This window comes from Acomys russatus, chromosome 17, assembly GCF_903995435.1.
Source record: "Acomys russatus chromosome 17, mAcoRus1.1, whole genome shotgun sequence".
Lineage (NCBI taxonomy): Eukaryota > Metazoa > Chordata > Mammalia > Rodentia > Muridae > Acomys > Acomys russatus.
The window spans coordinates 41,807,742-41,826,379 of record NC_067153.1 but is presented as its reverse complement, the minus strand read 5'-3'; the positions used below and the strand labels follow the sequence as shown (position 1 = coordinate 41,826,379).

The 18,638-nt window shown below is 52.1% G+C and overlaps 1 protein-coding gene across 1 annotated transcript in view; it reads right to left on the bottom strand.

Moving 5' to 3' along the window:
- Nucleotides 1-205: 205 nt before the first annotated feature.
- Nucleotides 206-18,638, bottom strand: part of Triobp (TRIO and F-actin binding protein) — a 57,132-nt gene continuing 38,699 nt past the window's right edge. The window contains 13 exon segments of the mRNA XM_051159946.1: nt 206-532; nt 1,151-1,311; nt 1,938-2,024; nt 3,683-3,796; nt 3,873-4,032; nt 4,418-4,520; nt 6,050-6,197; nt 13,326-13,436; nt 14,047-14,139; nt 14,141-14,576; nt 16,039-16,148; nt 16,446-16,535; nt 16,628-16,696. Coding sequence (XP_051015903.1) covers nt 1,153-1,311; nt 1,938-2,024; nt 3,683-3,796; nt 3,873-4,032; nt 4,418-4,520; nt 6,050-6,197; nt 13,326-13,436; nt 14,047-14,139; nt 14,141-14,576; nt 16,039-16,148; nt 16,446-16,535; nt 16,628-16,696 — 1,680 coding nt within the window. The 3' untranslated portion in view covers nt 206-532; nt 1,151-1,152.

Sequence of the window (18,638 nt, the reverse complement as noted above, 5' to 3'; positions counted from 1 at the left end):
TGGAGGTAGGGCAGGAAGAGAGGGCTGCTCCCTGCCTTTTTCCTCTGGTCAACTCACCCTGGCCCTGCTTTGGGCCTTTGTGAGATGCCTAGGGTAGGAAGGAGGTCTAAGCAGGGGATCAGAGAGGGACAGGAGCCAGTGCTAGAGGCACACGCCACCAAGAATTGCCTTTTTAAAAAGTTTAAAGTGTTTAGAAAAAAAAAAAAGAAAAAAAAAAAAAAAAAAAAATCTATATAAAAATCTCTTCACATATAAAATCCTGAAGAAGGTGCAAGGTAAGACCCAGTGCGAGGGATGAGCTCAGATCCGCAGTGTGTGTCTGTGCATGTGTGTGTGTGCGTACATGTATGTGCATGTGTGCATGTCTGTGTGTGTGTGTATATATATGTGTGTGTATCTGTGTATGTGTCAAGTGTGAGTGCACATGTGATCCAGGATGGGGAGAAAGCTTGGCTTCTGACTTCTGTCAGAGAAGAGGGGTGGCTGGTCCGCTGGGGCTGGAGGGTCCTCGGCTGAGCGGAACCGCAGGGACCTGGAAGGCAAGAGTGAACAATGAGCACTGGCCAGGCCTGGCCTCAGGCTTTGGCCTGCCAGTGTGGGCCAAGTGCAAGCAAGACTACCAGAGGCTGCTGGCCCCAAGGCTGGGCCAGAGCTGTTCTGGGCTGCTCACATGGCCTGGGGTGGCTTGCCCCACGTGCTTTAGTCTTGTCAGAAAGAGGAGGTAGACATGTCATGCCATGCCATGCCATATCATATCATAACATAACATATCATATATCGCTTCAAGTCCTCTAGAGGAAGGGCTTCTAGAGTCAGTGTTGGCTGCAGCATGAAGCTTGGGGCTGGAGAAGACTGAATGCAAAGTTTGGAATGTGCCAGGCATCACCACCAGCCTGTGGAGCGGCAGACTACTGGGATGGTGGCCATGACAGCGGCGATGATGCAGGGTTGTGGGGTCCTGACCCAGCACTGTGTCATCATCTCAGGACACACATGCATAGGCTGACATGGCAGACTTGGGCCGTGTTATGGCCATAACAACCCTTTGTAGCTAGCATGACAATGCCACTTACAGACAGAGAAATAAGCCAGGGAAAGGCCATGCTGCACGAAAACTGCCATGACTTCACGCTGCAGGGTCTCCACCCACCTCTACTCAGCCAAGCTGTTCCTCACGGCCTCCTTCTCCTGCAGGGCGGCCATGGCCAGGCGCAGATGCTCCTTCAGCTGCTCGATCTCACGCTCCGACCGCGTCTTGATGTGGTTCAGCTCCACATACACGTCCTGGTATTTTCCCGTGAAGCGCTTGTCCTAGGGTCACAGAGGAGGCACTGGGGCCCGAGCCCAGCACACCCACTCCCTGCTGATGGCACGGAAGGCCAGGTGACCCCAGTGTGGGGGATTTCACTGGCCTTCCTTGTCCCGTTAGAGGTATGGCAGCTAGGGTCTGAGGAGGTGAAACCTTCGCTATGGGCACAATGAAGGGCAGGATGAGCTTCTGGAGGGCATGGCCTGGGGTTCTGGCCTTTCACTAGGCTTTCTCTGCCTAGTCTCAAGGGCAGCCCAGGGCTGTGCTGGTTCACACTCTCAGAGCCACCACATTTCCACAGCTCAATGAAGACAGGAAGAAGCCAAGGGCAGGCCCGACAGGCTGTACACAAGTGGGTGGGCTTCCCAATTCCTAGCAACCCTTGGAGTCAAGCCGCAGCCAGGCTGGGGTGGTGTTGTGTTCTGGTTGTGCTCAAAGACAATAAAGTCAAGTGACCTTGAATGACTGGAAGCAAGTGTGGCTTTGGGCGTCACACCCCTCTCTCCTCTCATGCTGTTACCTTGTCTGTAATGGGATGGTGGAGGGACCAAGGAGAGGATAAGGCCAATGGCGGCTGGCTCGGGCCGGCACCTGGAGCACGCCCAGTGCCACAGCTGGTGCCACCTACCTTCTGCATCACCTGGAGCTCATCCCGGAGGCACTGCACCTCCTTCTTCAGGTACTGGAGTTCATTCTCCTTCACCCGCAGCAGCACCTAGGGACACACGGGCCGCTGAGCCGGGACCATAGGCCACGGCCACCCCGGCCACATGGCCCTGTAGCCTGGTGCCTCCCAGACTCGAGTCCCCGTGCACAACCCCAACCTGCGCCGAGAGCCCCTGCACCCCACAGCCTAGTGCCTCAGGTCATTGCTTCTGCTTCCTTTCTCCTCACTCTCACCCCTTGCACACCATGAGTAGGACTCTCCCTCAGCCGCACAGTACCAGGCCCAGGTCGAGGGTGTTGACAGGAGGCTGTGTTGTGGCCCTACTGTGAACTAAAGAGATGTGACTGTGGCAGCACTGAACCGTCTGAACTCTGACATGTGGGATATATAAACTCAGCTGGGCAGGAAAGCCCGTAAACTTCCAACTGGTGATCAACTGCCTGGTTCCAGCCCCAGCTCCCACATCTGTGTGTCCCTACATAGACGGCTGTGTGACCTTTAGGAAGGCCATTAGCTTCTCTGTTTCCCCATTGGTTTAATGCAGACAGTAACAGTGCTTGGCTAGTGGGCTCATTGGAAAATAAGGGAACTTGGGCTGGAGAGATGGCTCAGTGGTTAAGAGCACTGTCTTGCTCTTCCAAAGGTCCTGAGTTCAATTCCTAGCAACCACATAGTGGCTCATAGCCATCTACAATGGATCTGATGCCCTCTTCTGGCCTGCAGGGGTACATGCAGATAGAGCACTCATGCAAATAAATTAACATTAAAAAAAAAAAAAGGAAAATAAAGGAGCAGTCAAAGGGCTTAGAACCTTGAGGCATAGAAACAAGACTATTATCAGTGGTTCTTAATCTGTGGGTCACGACCTCTTTGGAAAGTCCAACGCCTTCTCAAGGGATTGCCTAAGACCATCTGCCTAGCAGATATTTGCATTATGATTCATAGCAGTGGCAAGATTACAGTTATACCGTAGCAACAGAAATAAGATTGCAGTCGGAGGGTCATCACAACAAGAGGAACTGTATTAAAAGGTCACAGAATTAGGAAGGCTGAGAACTGCTGCCTTACATTTTTGCTAATAAATGAAGCAGAAAGATGAGTGATCCTGGAATCCCTCATTCTTTCTCTTCTTTCTTTGTTTTTTGTTTTTACTTGTTTTTCAAGACAGGGTTTCTCTGTGTAGCCTTGGCTGTTCTGGACTCACTTTGTAGACCAGGCTGGCCTCGAACTCACAGAGATCTGGCTGAGTGCTGGGATTACAGGCGTGCACCACCTCACCTAGCTCACTCACACTTACTACTTTCAACTTCTCCCATAAGCAGAGTGCTAGCCAGCTCCACCCATTTATTTGTTTGTTTGTTTGAGACAGAGTTTCTCTATGTAGCCCTGGCTGTCCTGGAACTTGCCATACTGACCACATACAAAGATCTGGCTGCCTCTGCCACTGGCGTCCTGGGGTTACAGATGTGCGTGCCACGCCCAGCATGCTAGCTGTTTTATATATAGGTTACTAGGACTCACAGAGGCAGAGTGACTGAACATGCCACACAGCAGGTAGTTGACGGGACTGGATCAAAGGCTAGAAGGCTCACCCTGGAAGGAGTTTTGAGTGACACTTGCAGGTGACACCCAGCCTTCTAGGGAGCTGCCACACAGGTCCTAGCTAGAGCCAAGCACAGGGAGGAGGGGGAGGGGAGGACATTTACCTCCAGCTCACAGGAGCTCCTCTCATTGCTGTGCCCACAGCTGTTGCCTGTGCCCTGAGAGGCGATGAAGCGGCGCAGACGGTCGATCTCCTCGGAGAGGTGGGAGTGCAGCTCCTGAGAGGATAGGACGGTCAGGGTGGGGACACCAGGCCCATCGCCCCTACTCACAGCCCGCTGGGGGCCAGTCTACCTGGTTGTGGCGCAGCAGCTCCTGGCCCTCCTGCTGGCAGCACCTCAGGGTGTGCTCTCGCTCTTCTGCCTGCTTTGTCAGGGCGCCGATCTCCAGGCACTTCTGCGAATACCTCTCAGACAGCACCTGCAGCTCCTGTTTCAGGGCCTCCATGTCCAACCTAGCCAGCACAGGATGGGACAGAGATGGACCATTAGGGATCTCTTGGCCTGAGTCACATGTCAACATGGCTGGTTCTAGATACTTTGTGGTTCTGAACTCATAGTGGCTGTGGGCTGCTAACACTCTCTGGGCTACGGGGTTTCCTCAGAGAGGGTGAGCTCAGGGGCTCAGCACCCAGAACTGTACTGGGGCAGGGAGACCCCCTAGTGGTCAAGAGCAACACTACACCCCAGCTCTGGGAGACACTGGGAGGCACAGCGAGAGGCCGGGGTGTCCTGTTGCCAAGTTCCTCTGCAAAGCCCCAGTGACATCCATTGAAGCGAGTGCTGCTCCTGGCTCAGAGGCGGACCCACCCCAGAACCCAGACCCTGCTGCCATCTCACTGGTGCTGCTTCCGAAGGCCATCTGGGCCCTGCTGGAGACTCCGTGTTTTGCTCAGCTCCCGGCTCAGCTCTTCTTGATACGCCTTCTTCATGGCTTCAATGGCTACGAGCAGGACAGACAGGCAGAAGACAAGATGAAAGGGGTAAGCACAATGCCACTTGTTACTGGTGCAGACAGGGCTGGCGGTGCACAAAGAGCTCTGCCAAAGCTGTGTCTTGAACCCCGTGTGTGAGTTGGTTCACCTCTGAGTCCTCACGAGGTAATCTCGAGTGGTGGGTTCTCCCCGGGGTGATGTGTCAGCATCTAACCTTGGTATCTCCTACTAGTGGTTTCTGACTAGCCTCATGCAATTCCTTGCACCATCTCTGCGGTGCCTGGAGGGCCATCCACCTGCCCTATGGTCCAGAGAGCAAGCGTGGCAGTCCCTACAAACATGTGTGATGCCCTACAGGTGACTCGACGCCTCTGCCTCAGGACCCTTTCTGGAAGTGCTTAACCATAGCTTCCCCTCTCCAGGGAGTGACTAGAATAAGGCCTGACACAGAGAATAAGGCCCAACCAAACTGGCTCCTGCTGGTTGTTTGTAAGGGTGAGCTCCCAAGAACCCAGGATTTTTCCCACAGTGCCCTGGGCAGTATAAGGATTATGCAAGCCTCCAGCCTTAGATGCATGCAAATTTCAAAATGCAACTTTGGGTGGCTCTCATTCCTTCTGGGTGCCAGTCCCTCATATTCAGGGACACAAGGCTGTTGGTGGTCTGTTACTCAGTACAGTGTCCCTTCTATCAGGTTTGAGTTCACTGTAGAAGCTTTGGTGGGGATCACTTCGTGACACTTGCATCCTGCTGGGAATGTAACTCTAGGTAGCCTGCCATGTGGGCCTATCCCAAAATGTGGACACAGTCCAAGCCTTGGCAGGACCACGTGGACTTGAGCACAGGGAACACAGGACCAGTATGAGCAGGATGCAAGCTCTAGGTCACATGACCTCATTCATGACTCTGCAAAGCCAGAGGGGCTGCCCAGGATGTGCCAGGCGTACAAGGAAGGGGTGAGATGGACAGAAGAAGGAGAAGAAGCTGTTTATCCCGGGCGTTTCCTGTTTTGGGCTTGGGGAAAGAGAGGCAGTTCAGAGCCCAGCTTTGCAATCAGAGTCTCTGCTCTAAGCTCAGAGCCCAGCTCTGTCATTTCCAAGCTATGACATCAGGGACGAGTCACTAACTTCCCTGAGGTCCAGCTTCCTCACTCCCTGGATACCATGAAAACTCAGGGTACTCTCCTGAGGGATTTGTGGGGCACAGAGAGGTGGCACACACTGCCAGGCTAAAGCAAGGCTCACATCCTAGGTTCTGACCCAAGGACCTAGGCAGGTAACATTCTACCAGAACAGACTGTGCTGCTGATCAGTCTCTCCCCTGGCGCGCAGGTAGAATGTGGCTTGAGGCACCTCCAATATCTCCAGAGCTCAAGGAAGGGAAGCCACAGCCCATGGGAGGAAATGAGGTCTTTTATTGCCTCACCTTCCCCTTTTCAAACTGGGCCACAAATTGCTTCTGGGGCTTCTTACTTAAGGGGTTTCCCAACTCAATGTGGAGGCACCCGGCCTACCCACAGCACATCCTTGGTCCTTACCCGAGGCCGTGGCTGCTGTCTCCTCTGCCAGTAGCCACTCCTTCTCCTGTTGCAGCCGCTGCAGCTCTCGTTCATGGTGCCTCTGTAGCTGCTCCATCACCTGCTGGTGTGAGGACTCCATCTCTGCCAGGCTGCGTTCACAGGCTTCCTGTGGGCCAGAGGCCAGGGAGGTCATGAGGCCGCCCTCACTGCCCTGGCTACAAGCCTGACTCCCAGCCTGCCTAGAGGCGGGCTCCTTACCGGGCTCTGAAATGCTGCACCATGACTCCACACCAGTTCCCTCTGCCACCCAACTCTCCTCATCCACAAACTTCACCCACCTCTCTTCTGCCTCAAATCTTGCAGTGACTCCCCACTTGCAGGATAAAGTCTGGCTTCCCCGGGGCCCATCTCTGCCTGGCCCAGCACTGCAAAGCAACCTCATAGTTATAAAACCAGCTCTTGGGATGCTGAAATGGCAGTTCAATTTCCAAGGCAGACATAAGAATGGAAGGCGAGAACTGACTCCACAAAGCTGTCTTCTGATTTCCACATGCATGCTGTGGCATGCATGTGCCCACGCCCCCATCTCAATTATAACAATTTAGGAAGCAACGCTATTCCTCTGCCTGCAGTGGGAATGAACGCTCTCCAGCCTGAGTAACTCACTTTCCCCATGGCCCATCTTAAATGCCTTTACTAGCTCTGCCCCTGGGGAGCCTCTCCCCTGCCTCCCAAGGTCCTGTTTCTTCAGGAACATAATAGTCTGGTGGCAAGGTACACCTGACCCAGCTTAGGCCTGGGGTGCAGGCCAGGGTAAGTCACATGGCAGGGGCTTAGTAAATAAGCTACAACTGTTGGTGGCATACAGTGTTTTTGTAGGTAAGATGGAAAGTAGTTAGACCTATAATGTCTACTGCTCGAGTGCCCACTCTGGCTGAATGTGTACAGGCAGTTTGGTGTCATTACCATCTTTATTTTTATTTATTATCATTATTATTATATTTATTTTTTGGTTTTTCAAGGCAGTGTTTCTCTGTGTAGCATTGGCTATCCTAGAACTCACTCTGTAGACCACACTGGCCTCACACTCAAAGAGCTCCACCTGCCTCTGCCTCCCCGAGTGCTGGGATTATAGGTGTATACACCATCTCCCAGCCATCATCATCTTTTGAGACATACTATATAGCTAGGCTGGCCTTGAACTCACAACGTTCCTGCCTCAGTCTCCTGAGTGCTTGGGATCACAGGCATCATTGCATATTTATAACCCTAGCCCTTGCCTGGGCAGGCCCACTCCTAGGAACATCCCACAGGAAGTTACCTATGTACAAAGACTAGGGACAAGCAAAGCTGGGGATGTGAAAAGTGAAAGTGACCTAAATGCTCACCAGGGGACCTCTGAGTCAGCGATGGGGTCTAAATCTGTAAAGGACAACAGGCAGCTGTTGGAGGACACAGATGTCACGTGGACTGCTGTGGAATGAAAGCTGACTCTTGACAATACTCATGGGGCAAAACAGGCCGCTGCCTGCCCTAGTCCAGGTATGCAAGAACACAGAAAATACTGGAAGGATATTGTGGCAGGCAGAATAACAGCCCTCCGAAGATATCCATATATGACCTGGGACTGTCTCGCGTCTAAGGAACTAAGGCTTCTAACCAGCTGCCCCCAGAAGCAGAAGGCTGTCCTAGGCCATCTGGTGGCCTGAGGAATGGAGGAGGAGAGCAGAAGACAAGAATCTAGAGATGTGGGAGCTGGAGAGATGGCTCAGTGGTTAAGAGCACTGCCTGGTCTTCCAGAGGTCATGAGTTCAATTCCCAGCAACCACATGGTGGCTCACAACCACATATGATGTGATCTGATGCTCTAGCCTGCAGGTGTAAATGCAGGCAGAGTACTGTATACATAATAAATAAATAAATCTTTTTTTTTTTTTTTGGTTTTTCGAGACAGGGTTTCTCTGTGTAGCCTTGGCCATCCTGGACTCACTTTGTAGACCAGGCTGGCCTCGAACTCACAGCGATCCGCCTGCCTCTGCCTCCCAAGTGCTGGGATTAAAGGCGTGCGCCACCACGCCCGGCTAAATAAATAAATCTTTAAAAAAAAAAAAATCTAGAGATGCGACCAGGAGGGAAGGGACAGTGGCAGTGAGTGAAAAGCTTTGAAATGAAGGAAGGGAACGTAAGCTGGGAAGCCAGGCAAAGCAAGGATACGCATCCCACGGTCCCACCTGCAGCCTACCAAAGGAGTGTCCAGCCCACACGCCCTCCTTAGCCTGGCAAGATGCCTGGCAAGTCTGTACCATTGAGTCAACTGTCAGTGGTCATTTGTCCCCTTGGCCACGGGAAGCTGATCCATACAATGCGATGGTGGGCAGAGGTACACACAGGGCTGGGGCAAAGACCAGGAGCTCGTTTCTTTTTGCATTGTTTTTAAGCGTGGGGTGTGTGCATGCCACAGAGCACTCATGGAGGTCAAAGGTTCTCTCTTTCTACCATAGGGGTTCCTGGCATGGAATTCCGGTCACCAGGCTTGGAATCATCTCAAGGGCCCTCATGGGCTCATTTCTAACCTTTTAATTTAGATGAATTTTGCAGTGGAACCCCAGAGCCTTGAGAATTCTAGGTGAGTGCTCTACCACTGAACTATAGGCCTAGCCCATTGTTTGCTTTTGTTTTTATTTTTTAAAGACAAGGTCTTGATCTAAGACCTTAGCCCCTCACTGAGGCTGGCCTTAAATTTAAGTGAATAGGTCAGGTGTGGTGGGGCATGCCTTTAATCCTAGCTCTCAGGAGGCAAAGCAGGTAGACTTCCTTGAGTTCTAGGAGAGCCAGAGCTACATAGAGAGCCTGTCTCAAAAACAAACAAAACAGAAACCAACCAACCAAAAACCAAACAAACCAACAATAAAAAAAAATTAACTTCTGGTCAGGCACCCACCTTTAATCCCAGCACTCGGGAAGCAGAGGCAGGAGGATCTCTCTGAGTTTGAGGCCAGCCTGGTCTACATAGTGAGTTGAGGATGGCCAGGACTATAAGAGAAATCTTGTCTCAAGAAAAACAAAACAAAACAAATAAAACCCAAAAAAACCTGGGGCTGGAGAGATGGTTGAGAGCACTGGCTGTTTTTCCAAAGGTCCTGAGTTCAATTCCCAGCAACCACATGGTGGCTCACAACCATCTATAATGAGATCTGGTGCCCTCTTCTGGCATGCAGGCACACATGTGGGCAAAACACTATAAATAATTATAAACCTTGTTGTTTTGTTTTTTGAGACAGGGTTTCTCTGTGTAGACTTGGCTGTCCTGGACTCACTTCGTACACCAGGCTGGCCTCGAACTCATAGAGATCTGCCTGACTCTGCCTCCTGAGTGCTGGGATTAAAGGCATGTGCCACCACATCTGGCTTAAATAATTGTAAGTCTTAAAAAAAGCAAAACCAAAAACTTCTGCCCTCCATATCAGCATGCACAGCTGAGTACACTCATGCACATATATGTGCATACCACATACATAAAAACAAAGAGAAAGAAAGAAAGAAAAAAAGAAAGAAAGAAAGAAAGAAAGAAAGAAAAATGTTTCAGGGCAGGAGAAGGGGCAGGGAAGAAACCAAGACACAGAAGGAACATGAAGGAATACAGTTCCTGCCCCTCAAGCCCTCCACCTCCACCTCCTGCAGCTACTCCCGGGATGATAGTAGGCTTGTGTTGGGGAGGGGCTGGATCCAGATGTTCTGGGTGTGTATGTGGGGGACCACCTGTCCTGTTGGCCTTTGCTCCTGTCCTCTGCCTGTCCCCTCATAGACCTAGCCACCTAGGTCTGTGATGATGAGCTGACCGTACTCCACCATGCTTCTCCTGTGAGCCTTAGCCTCCATCAGAGAGGCCTCCCAAGGCCCTGCTGTGAGGCTCTCTGGGCAGAAGGGCTACCGGGCACAGTACTTCAAATTTGAGGAGAGCTTGGTAACAAAGGGGGGTGGGGTGGGCCAGTCAGGTGCCAACTGTGACCTACCTTTCTCAGTGCCCAAGATGTCCTGATACTGGCCATCTCTCTGCCATGTCGTCAAGGTAGAAGAAGTGTGGGTGGCCCATTGCCTTAGCTAGCTAGAGCGCCCTTCTCTACTTGAGGGCTGCAGCAGGCCCAATGCTGACGTCCCCACTCCCTGTACAGCTGTTCTGCAGTGGTGAGCCTCCTAGCCCTGCAAAGGGGCACCCACTCAGCCTGAGAGGACAGGCTGGGGGATCGCTTCCCAGCGTCACCTCTCAATGATCAGCTGAGTTTCCAGCCACCTCCTCCTGTGCCTGAGAGGGACTTGTGACGTAAGAGGCTCCTCTTCTCTCTGATGCCTGCTGTCCCAGCCATCACTGTTTCCCGAGCAAATCCATCTCACCCCTTACCACCCCGTCCCACCTGCCCTGAGCCTGCCCCAGCTTACTAAGATGGACCGATGGCAGCGTTGAAAGTGCCCAGGTGGGACTGAAGAGAACTAGAATGCAAGGGCTCCAGGTTTGCCTAGAGTTCAAAGGTCACACTACATTTCTGGGCCTCAGTTTTCTCATGGAGATGCTTACAAGCCACTGGAGTGCTTTTAAAATTCCAGTTGAGTAAAACAAGCTTTTTTGTAAATGAAACCTAAAGCTGGTTCTAATAGCAAAGTGAACACACACAGATGCTCTGGTCCCAGCAAATAAACCCTCCCAGAGAGGAGCTCTGTGGTCCACTCAGTGACCCCAGGCTACTATATTAGCCCAGCCTGCATGGCAGGCCCCACCCATAGCAGGTACTTGATGGTACTTCCACCCTCCCTTAGACTAGGTAAGCCCAGGATAGCCTCCTCACCAGTCCCCCCAACTTTTGTCCCTGCAGCTGACCTCCCCATCCACAACTCAGCAGTAGCTAGGCCCTGCTAGTGTGGCAGCTCAGTCCCAGGATCACAAGGGCTCCCCTGCCCTCCCAGGCCCCAGTTTCCCTTCAGACTTGCCCATCTGTTCCTAGCCAGCCTTGTCCTAGGTTCTCAAGCTCAGGCCTTGTCCCCTCCTTATGCACTGCACTCCAAGATCTCCTTGTGTGACACTGGAAGTCCCAACATCTGCAGGGGTCTCTGATTCTTCACCTTGTTGGCTTGTCCTTGGAGACTCCACTGTAGGCATCAGATGGCCTCCTACCTTCAACCATAACAATGGCCCCGCCCACTTGCCACTAGGAGCTGCTCAGTATGTGTGACCCTTAGGACGCTTCCTTGTTTTTTTCTTCTTCTTCTTTTTTTTTTTTTTTTTTTTTGGTTTTGGTTTTGATTTTCGTTTTGGTTTTGGTTTTTCGAGACAGGCTTTCTCTGTGTCGCCTTGGCTGTCCTGGACTCACTTTGTAGACCAGGCTGGCCTCGATCTGCCTGCTTCTGCCTCCCCAGTGCTGGGATTAAAGGCATGCGCCACCATGCCTGGCTGTCAACCTCCTTCCATCCCAGCATCCTTTTCTCCTCCTGGCATTGGTATGTATAGTAGAGACTATAGACATATGACTGTCAGATTATTCAGAATAATTCTGTTACTCAGCTATTGAGCAAAACTATTTTTAAAAAATTAAATACATATAATGAATTATACTAAAAAAAATAAAGGGGGTTGTGAAGGCTGGCATTAATTATCAACTAGACAGGCTGTGGAATCACCTAGGCAACCAGCTTCCAAACACATATGTGAAGGTCAATTTATGGCAGCCTCTGGCCATGCCTGTGAGGAACTGTCTCCATTAGTTTAACTGAGGTGGCGAGACCACCATAGAGAGAGGGGCACCATCGTGGCTGGGGTCCTAGACTGCCCAGAGTGGAGAAAGCAGCTGAACACAAGCATTCATCTCTATTTCCCAGCTGTGGCGGGGATGTGGCAGCTGCCTCAGACTCCTGCTGCCATGACTTCCTCCTATGCTGGACCCTGAGCCCAAACAAGCCCTTTCTCCCTTAGGTGGCTTTTGTCGGGTATTTTCTCACAGAACAAAAAGTAACGAAGACAGAAAACATCACGGCTGATACTCGAAATGTGTGCGCTCTGCTACTACAGTGCGTTTATACTGTATGTGCACCTCAGCCTTGCGTATGGCTACTGCTCCCGGACAGCAGAAACCCTACACAGAATGGAGCGCTGACCCACCGCAGAGGGAGGCTCACACCATGGAACCTGCTCAGTGTCACATACTGGGACACAGTTTACTGCTTTTGACATGGTCTGGAAGTAAGCAAGGGACAAGAAAATGCTAGGAATGCAGCTTGCGCCTCTCACTGTGTCATGTCTAGAATTACATTTACACAGAACAAAAAAGGTGAACTTTCCTCACTAGAATATTCTCAGCCTCAAACAGAAAGCGGTCGTTCAGCTCAGCAGAGAACTTGCTTACAACACTGATCTGGAGAAGTTCTGATGTCTTTTCATCTTACTCCTTAGCATAAAAATATCAACCAACACCCATTGTGAGGACCGTCTGAGTTTGTTAATCAGCTGTGGCCACAAGAATATGGAGAAATCATTAAAGCAGTCTGAGAAAAATCCATTTCTATATGGAATTCACAATAAAAAGGATTGTATACTTTATTTGTACATTATAGACTAGACAAGCTTTTGTAATTTATAATAAACACACACACACACATACACACACACACACACACACACACACACACACACCTTTTTCTGGTGAGCTGGTTATCCGGTTGCGAAAACCAAAATCATTCCCACACATAGACAACTGTCCCCAGGGGACAAAGTCATTTCCCAGAGAGGGACAAGGTTGCCCTAGAGGGAGAAAGTCATCCCCCCTTGTTGAGAACTGCTGTCCCAGGCAAACTCCTGAGGGTAAACTGGAGGCGCCCAAGTCCTGCAGACCTCCTTGGTAGGCAGAGGAAGCCTCTCCCTGGATTTAGAGAGTGACTCCCATGACCACTGGCTCCCCACTTCCGCATAGTGATCCAAGGAAGAGGGCCAAGTGCAGAGTGTCACACAGGGACTCACACACAGGCTCTGCAGTCAGCTGGACCCATTTTCAAATCCCACCTCTGACACCTGCGGGCTGGGGAACCTCCGGCAGGTCACATACCCTCTCAGAGCTCAGTGGCCTTGTCTGTAAAATGGGCACAGTGATCATGCCCACCAGCTGTGGGGAGATTAAATGACATGATGTGTAGCAAATGCCTGGCATGATTCTCACACACAGGGGGGGGGATTCCCCAAACATAGCTGCTCTCTGACAACACAGCAACCAGAAGCCTGCCCCCACCCCACATAGCAGTTCCTCAGCTTTACCTGTGAGATGTAGCCTGGGGGGATTCGGCTGTCCTCCTGGGGTCTGGGAGCGTTCTGAGGAGCTTCCCCTCGGAGACGCCATGCCTCCAGCTGGGCACGGAGAGACTGAACCTAGCACACAGGAAGACCAGGTCAGTGGGTGCCCTGAAATGGGGAAGGGGAGTAGTGGGAGGCAGGGAGGCACCCACATCTCCACATGCTACAGGCCCAGGTTCCCTAGGGGGTGCTTAGTAACAGCTCCGGTTTGGAGCCCTAGTGAGAGGTACAGAGAAAAGGACTTTGTGGTTGGGTTCAGGATGGCTAGGTCAATGACCCGGGTGAGCTTTGGTTCTGAGATGAAAAGACAAGGTGGGGAACAGCACACTCTATCATCCCACAAAGATAATGGGGTGACATCCCTACACCTCACTTCCTGTGTGTGAAAAATGTAGTGGGGCCTAAGATCAAATGACGAGGAGGGTTAACATGGCTCAGGATGTCAAAGTCACATGGAAATCAAATAGCCTTTTGGTCACCTCTCCTCTTGTCTCTTCCCTGTGGTTAAGAACAGAACAAAGACAAAGCCACACAAAACAAAGGCAATGCTAAGAGTCAGTGCCCTGTGAGGAGCCTGAGGTGCCAGCTGTAAGGTACTCATCGCTGTCCGACTACAAGGCCAATATCAGGCCAGAAACACTGATACAGACTGTGGGAGGGGTGTGTGGTGGGCAGAGAGGCTTACCTCCTTCTCCAGGGCCTCATGGCTGTCATTTGAGGGGCCACGACGTTCACTGTGGCCTTGGTTGAGCAGGGCAGTGAGTGGCACTCGCTTGTTTCTCCCTCACCGGCAGCTTTTCCAATTCCTGCCACTTCTTTTCAATCTCCTCACTGAGCCGGCTCTGCTGGTCATCAGTTAGAGGGGCACCCAGGCCCCTTAGAGGACCATCACCACTGGGTGTCTCTGGGGTCCTGCTGTCCGTGGACTCGAACCACTTCCGTCTTTCCTCAGAGCGTTGTGCCAGATCCCTCTCCAGATCCTCCTGTTTGGTTGGGCGATCAGGAGTGGAGCGGGACACAGTGCGCATGCGCTGCGGGGAGCTTGGTGTTAACGGAGAGAGCTCCACGTAGTCCACTGACTGCCGTGGTCCATCCACCTTTCGAGGACCACCGCGGCCGATAACCTCAGAGACTGTCCGCTGCTCCCCTATCTTCAGGGAGCCCTTCTGGGTACCATAGCCATGTGGTGTGTTTTCCTTATTGCATTCTGAGAGCCTAGGACATCAGCAGAGCCACGTCAGTCAAGAGGGCGGGATCTTTGTCCACACAGTCTCATAGGAGCACTTCCAGAGGGGCCAGGCTCCAGGCCAGGGGCTGGACTTGGACCCCAGTGAGCAAGCCGTCCGGCCTAGGGCTTGAGAACTCACGCTTCATTATTATCAGACCCTAGGAAGACCCTAGCAATTATCACCTGCCCGCAGATCCCCTCTTGCAGCCCCGATACTGTATCTAGAACGAGGGACAGCAATGCCTCACGTAGCATGGATGTGGAGGCTCAGTGTACAAAGCAAACAGAGGATCCTTTGCAAATGCTGATGCACGTGTAATTAAAGGCATAAAACAACAAAATGCACAAAGAACTGAAGAGATGGCTCAGTAGTTAAGAGCACTGGCTACTCTTGCAGAAGACCTAGGTTTGGTTCCCAACACTCACATGGCAGTTCACAACCCAGGAGATCTGTCACCTACTTATGACAGCCATGGGCACTGAATGCACTTGGTGCACATTCATATACAGCAAACACACACACACACACACACACACACACACACACACACACACACATAAAACAAAATAAACATTAAAAATGCATAAGGCCAGGTCCTGGGTTTAAGAGCTCATAGCTGCTGAGGGGACACACGGAAACCTGAGTGAACAGAGCACAGGTTGCTGAGACACTGAACTGCATTGGCAGCTCAGCTGCAGTCATGTCATTCAGCTTCAAGCTATATTTCCAGGCCTCCCCTGCAGCGATGTGGTCATGTGACCACATTTGGGGGTGGGGGGGTGTGTAGGAGCCACTCCCTCCAAACGGCCTTCTCAGCAGTGCCCTCTGACCTTATGGCCACGTTATGAGCCGAGGGCTGCTGAGCTGTACACCAGGCCTGCACTGCATACTGTTGGGCCAACCTGGCAGACCACTGCAGCCTGCATACTAAACAGCAGCCCACCGGCACAGTTCTGCAGAACTCACCAAGCGCCCTGGACACATGCCGACATAGGTGCAGACACCATAGCCAACAAGACAGGGGAGGACTCCGCAATGCAGATAGGAAAGCCTCTGGCCTCTAGCTGAACAGCCAGGATTTAGTCAGGCTTGGGGACTTCATGCTAGCCTCCCTTCAAAGCCGCACTTTGTTCCTTCTGCTCAGCAGCTGCAAACCTCAGCTCCGCATGCACTGCTACCCGGTACCAAACAGCCCCTTGCCCTCTATCTGGCAGCTAAAGGGAGCCAGCTTTGCCTCTCGAACCTCCTCTCTAAATCACCAGCACCTCTTCCAGCTGTTAGAATGCAGGGGACACAGTGTGACAGCAGGTCAAACCCTAGGCTCTCAACGGATCTCCAGATGGCCAAGGACACGTGTTACTCTCCACATTTTGTTGCTACACAGAATCCTATTCAAGGACACAACATCCTCGCTCCCTCAAGGGCCCTCAGTCCAGCCAAACACATACTTGGTGACATCTGGGCCTGAAGTTGGACGCACAGTCTTCCTGAGAGCCTCGATCCAGTTCCGCCGTATGCCGGAGGTCATGGCCGACAAGGTATAAACAGCATCCTTGGTCTGCAAGGGCACCCTGCATGTAGCTTGCCATATGGCCAGCCCTGAGTTCCCTCCCCTTGTGGAGGTGGTCCTTCCTTCCCAGGAGGGTGTATAAGGTGGGAGTGGGCAGAGGGTGTGAAAGCCCTCTGCCAGCCTGTGAAAAGGGCCTCCCTCCAGGTCTCCCCAGATATGCTAAGCACGGCATCGGAAGTGCTGACTGGCGAGGGTCTGAGGGCAAATGAGTGAGTAAGTCAGCTCAATGCCTGCCCAGGGCTGTGGGTTACACCCTCCACCACCTAGATCTACAAGCAGCCTCACGTGGATCTGGAAGCCGTAGTTGCGCTGGACGGCATACTCTGTGACGTCGGTGCAGGAGCGCAGGTCAATCTCCCCATCCAGCTCGTCTGCCTAGAGTAAGAGGATCTACCATGGGCCCCACTCCATGCACCCCAACCCTGGGTCCCAGCCCTTTCCAGGGCCCGCCCACCTGGGCAGCTCACCTCCTCGGCCGTGGAGTCTCTGTAATATTTGAGGCTTGAATCCGTCAGCACAAACCAATGCTTTTTCCACTGTGAAGGAGGAGGTAGTAAGGGCAGGGAAGGGGGAAGGAAGGACCCCGTTTGTGCTTGTCCTATCCTTACAATTGAGGGCTGTGAAGGAGTCACAGCTCAGAAAGGCAGATCTGAAGCCAAGCAGACAACAACTATGACATGAACTGGCCCCTTCTCGGTAACTAGGCCTTCTGTGGTCCCAGTGCACAGCCTTTCTTTGGCTTGCTGGCACCCCATGTTACTGATTTTATAGGTTTTTTTTTTTTTTTTTTTGAGACAGGGTCACATGCATATAGCTCAGGCAGCAAAGCCAGGGTGACTGGGCCATGTATGGGTACTCGGGCTGCAGTGTGCGTGTGGCTCTGTGGAGTTGGTTACCTTCCTTTCACCTTGACCCTTCCTAGATTCCAGGAATCAACTCCGTCACTAGGCTTCCCATGGCAAGTGCTTTACCACCTCAACTGTCTTGCTGGCCCGACCTGAACTTCTGATCAACCAGCCTTCACCTCCTGGGCACTAGAATTACAGGCATGCGCCATCATGCCTGGGGTATGTGATGCTGGGGTCAAGCCTTCTTGGAAGGCAACCATTCTATCAACTGAGGTATCCTCAACCCATTCCAGACCCCTCTGGAGACATCAAAGCTCAGCATAGCACGTGCCCTCCTCCAGTGCAGATGAGGGGAGGAGCAGGGCTTTGTGAGGTAAAATGCCTAGCAAGTCAGTGACTAAGTGGGGCCAGACCGCTGCAAGTCTTTTTCCACATGCCCGCTGGATTGACACGGGGTCAAGGACAAAGAGCTCTCAGACAGAAGGACCAGAAAGAGGCCTGGGGCCAGCAACCGAGTGCTGCTTCCCATCTGTGCTGGGCCAGTTACACACATGTTCCAGTGTGAGCATGCGTTGGCTAACCCTCACATCCGGGACTCCGCAGTTTGAGTGTCCCCACAGCACCTCTCTTAGGCCCGCAAGCCATGTGGGAAAGGGATGGGCCGATGAGCCTGATGTCCCACGCTGAACCTCATCCTCCCTCTGGGCTCTGGCCACTTTACTGGAATGCCAGTGGGGATCAGCCCAATGCCAGAATCAGTGTCTCGCACTCTGGTCCTCCTGGTGTTCCCCTCACACCACCAACCCTGTCTAGGCTGTTTCTTGGTTTTGCTTTTTTAAGGCCATGATATGGTTTCAAGCATTTGAAGGTGATACTTTCTGCTTTTTTGTTTGTTTGTTTGTTTGTTTGTTTGTTTTTCGAGACAGGGTTTCTCTGTGTAGCCTTGGCTGTCCTGGACTTGCTTTGTAGACCAGGCTGGCCTCGAGCTCACAGAGATATACCTGCCTCTGCCTCCTGAGAGCTGAGAATAAAGGCGTGTGCCACCACCACCCAGCTCTGTTTTTCTATCTATTTTCATGCTATCTCCCCCTAAAAACAGGGTTTAGAGCCAAAACTCCAGAATACAAGTGTCGCCTTTCTGTGTGCCCTATGGTTAAGTGTCGCCACTTCCCTGATCTTCAGCATTCTGACTCTACAGTGGGGGTAGCCCTTCATATGTCTCTCAAGGCTGTGGCACAGGATCTTGGGGACAGCTCAAAGACGTCAACCACTTAGAACAACCTTGCTCTTGGAGTGGATTAAGATGCTACTTGTGACCTCAACTGTCTCTGCAAAGTGAGGTGGGTTCTGTGGAAAATGGCTACTCTGCCACTATTGTAACAGAAGCTTGATGGAGAGCTGTGGGCCCGAGGTACCAGGTTCTAGGCCTGGGCTGCCCAACGCATCACTCAGCCTGAAAGAGATCTCACTCGTGTGGACCTGACTCCCATCTGTATACAAGGGGCCGGGCTGGCTGCACTCCCAAGGCCCTTCCAGTTTGGACATTCCAAAACCCTATGAAAGAGCATGAGTAACGGCCAGTTCTGGGTGGGGCCCATAATCCCTCTGCCCTCCAGGGACCTTGGATAGG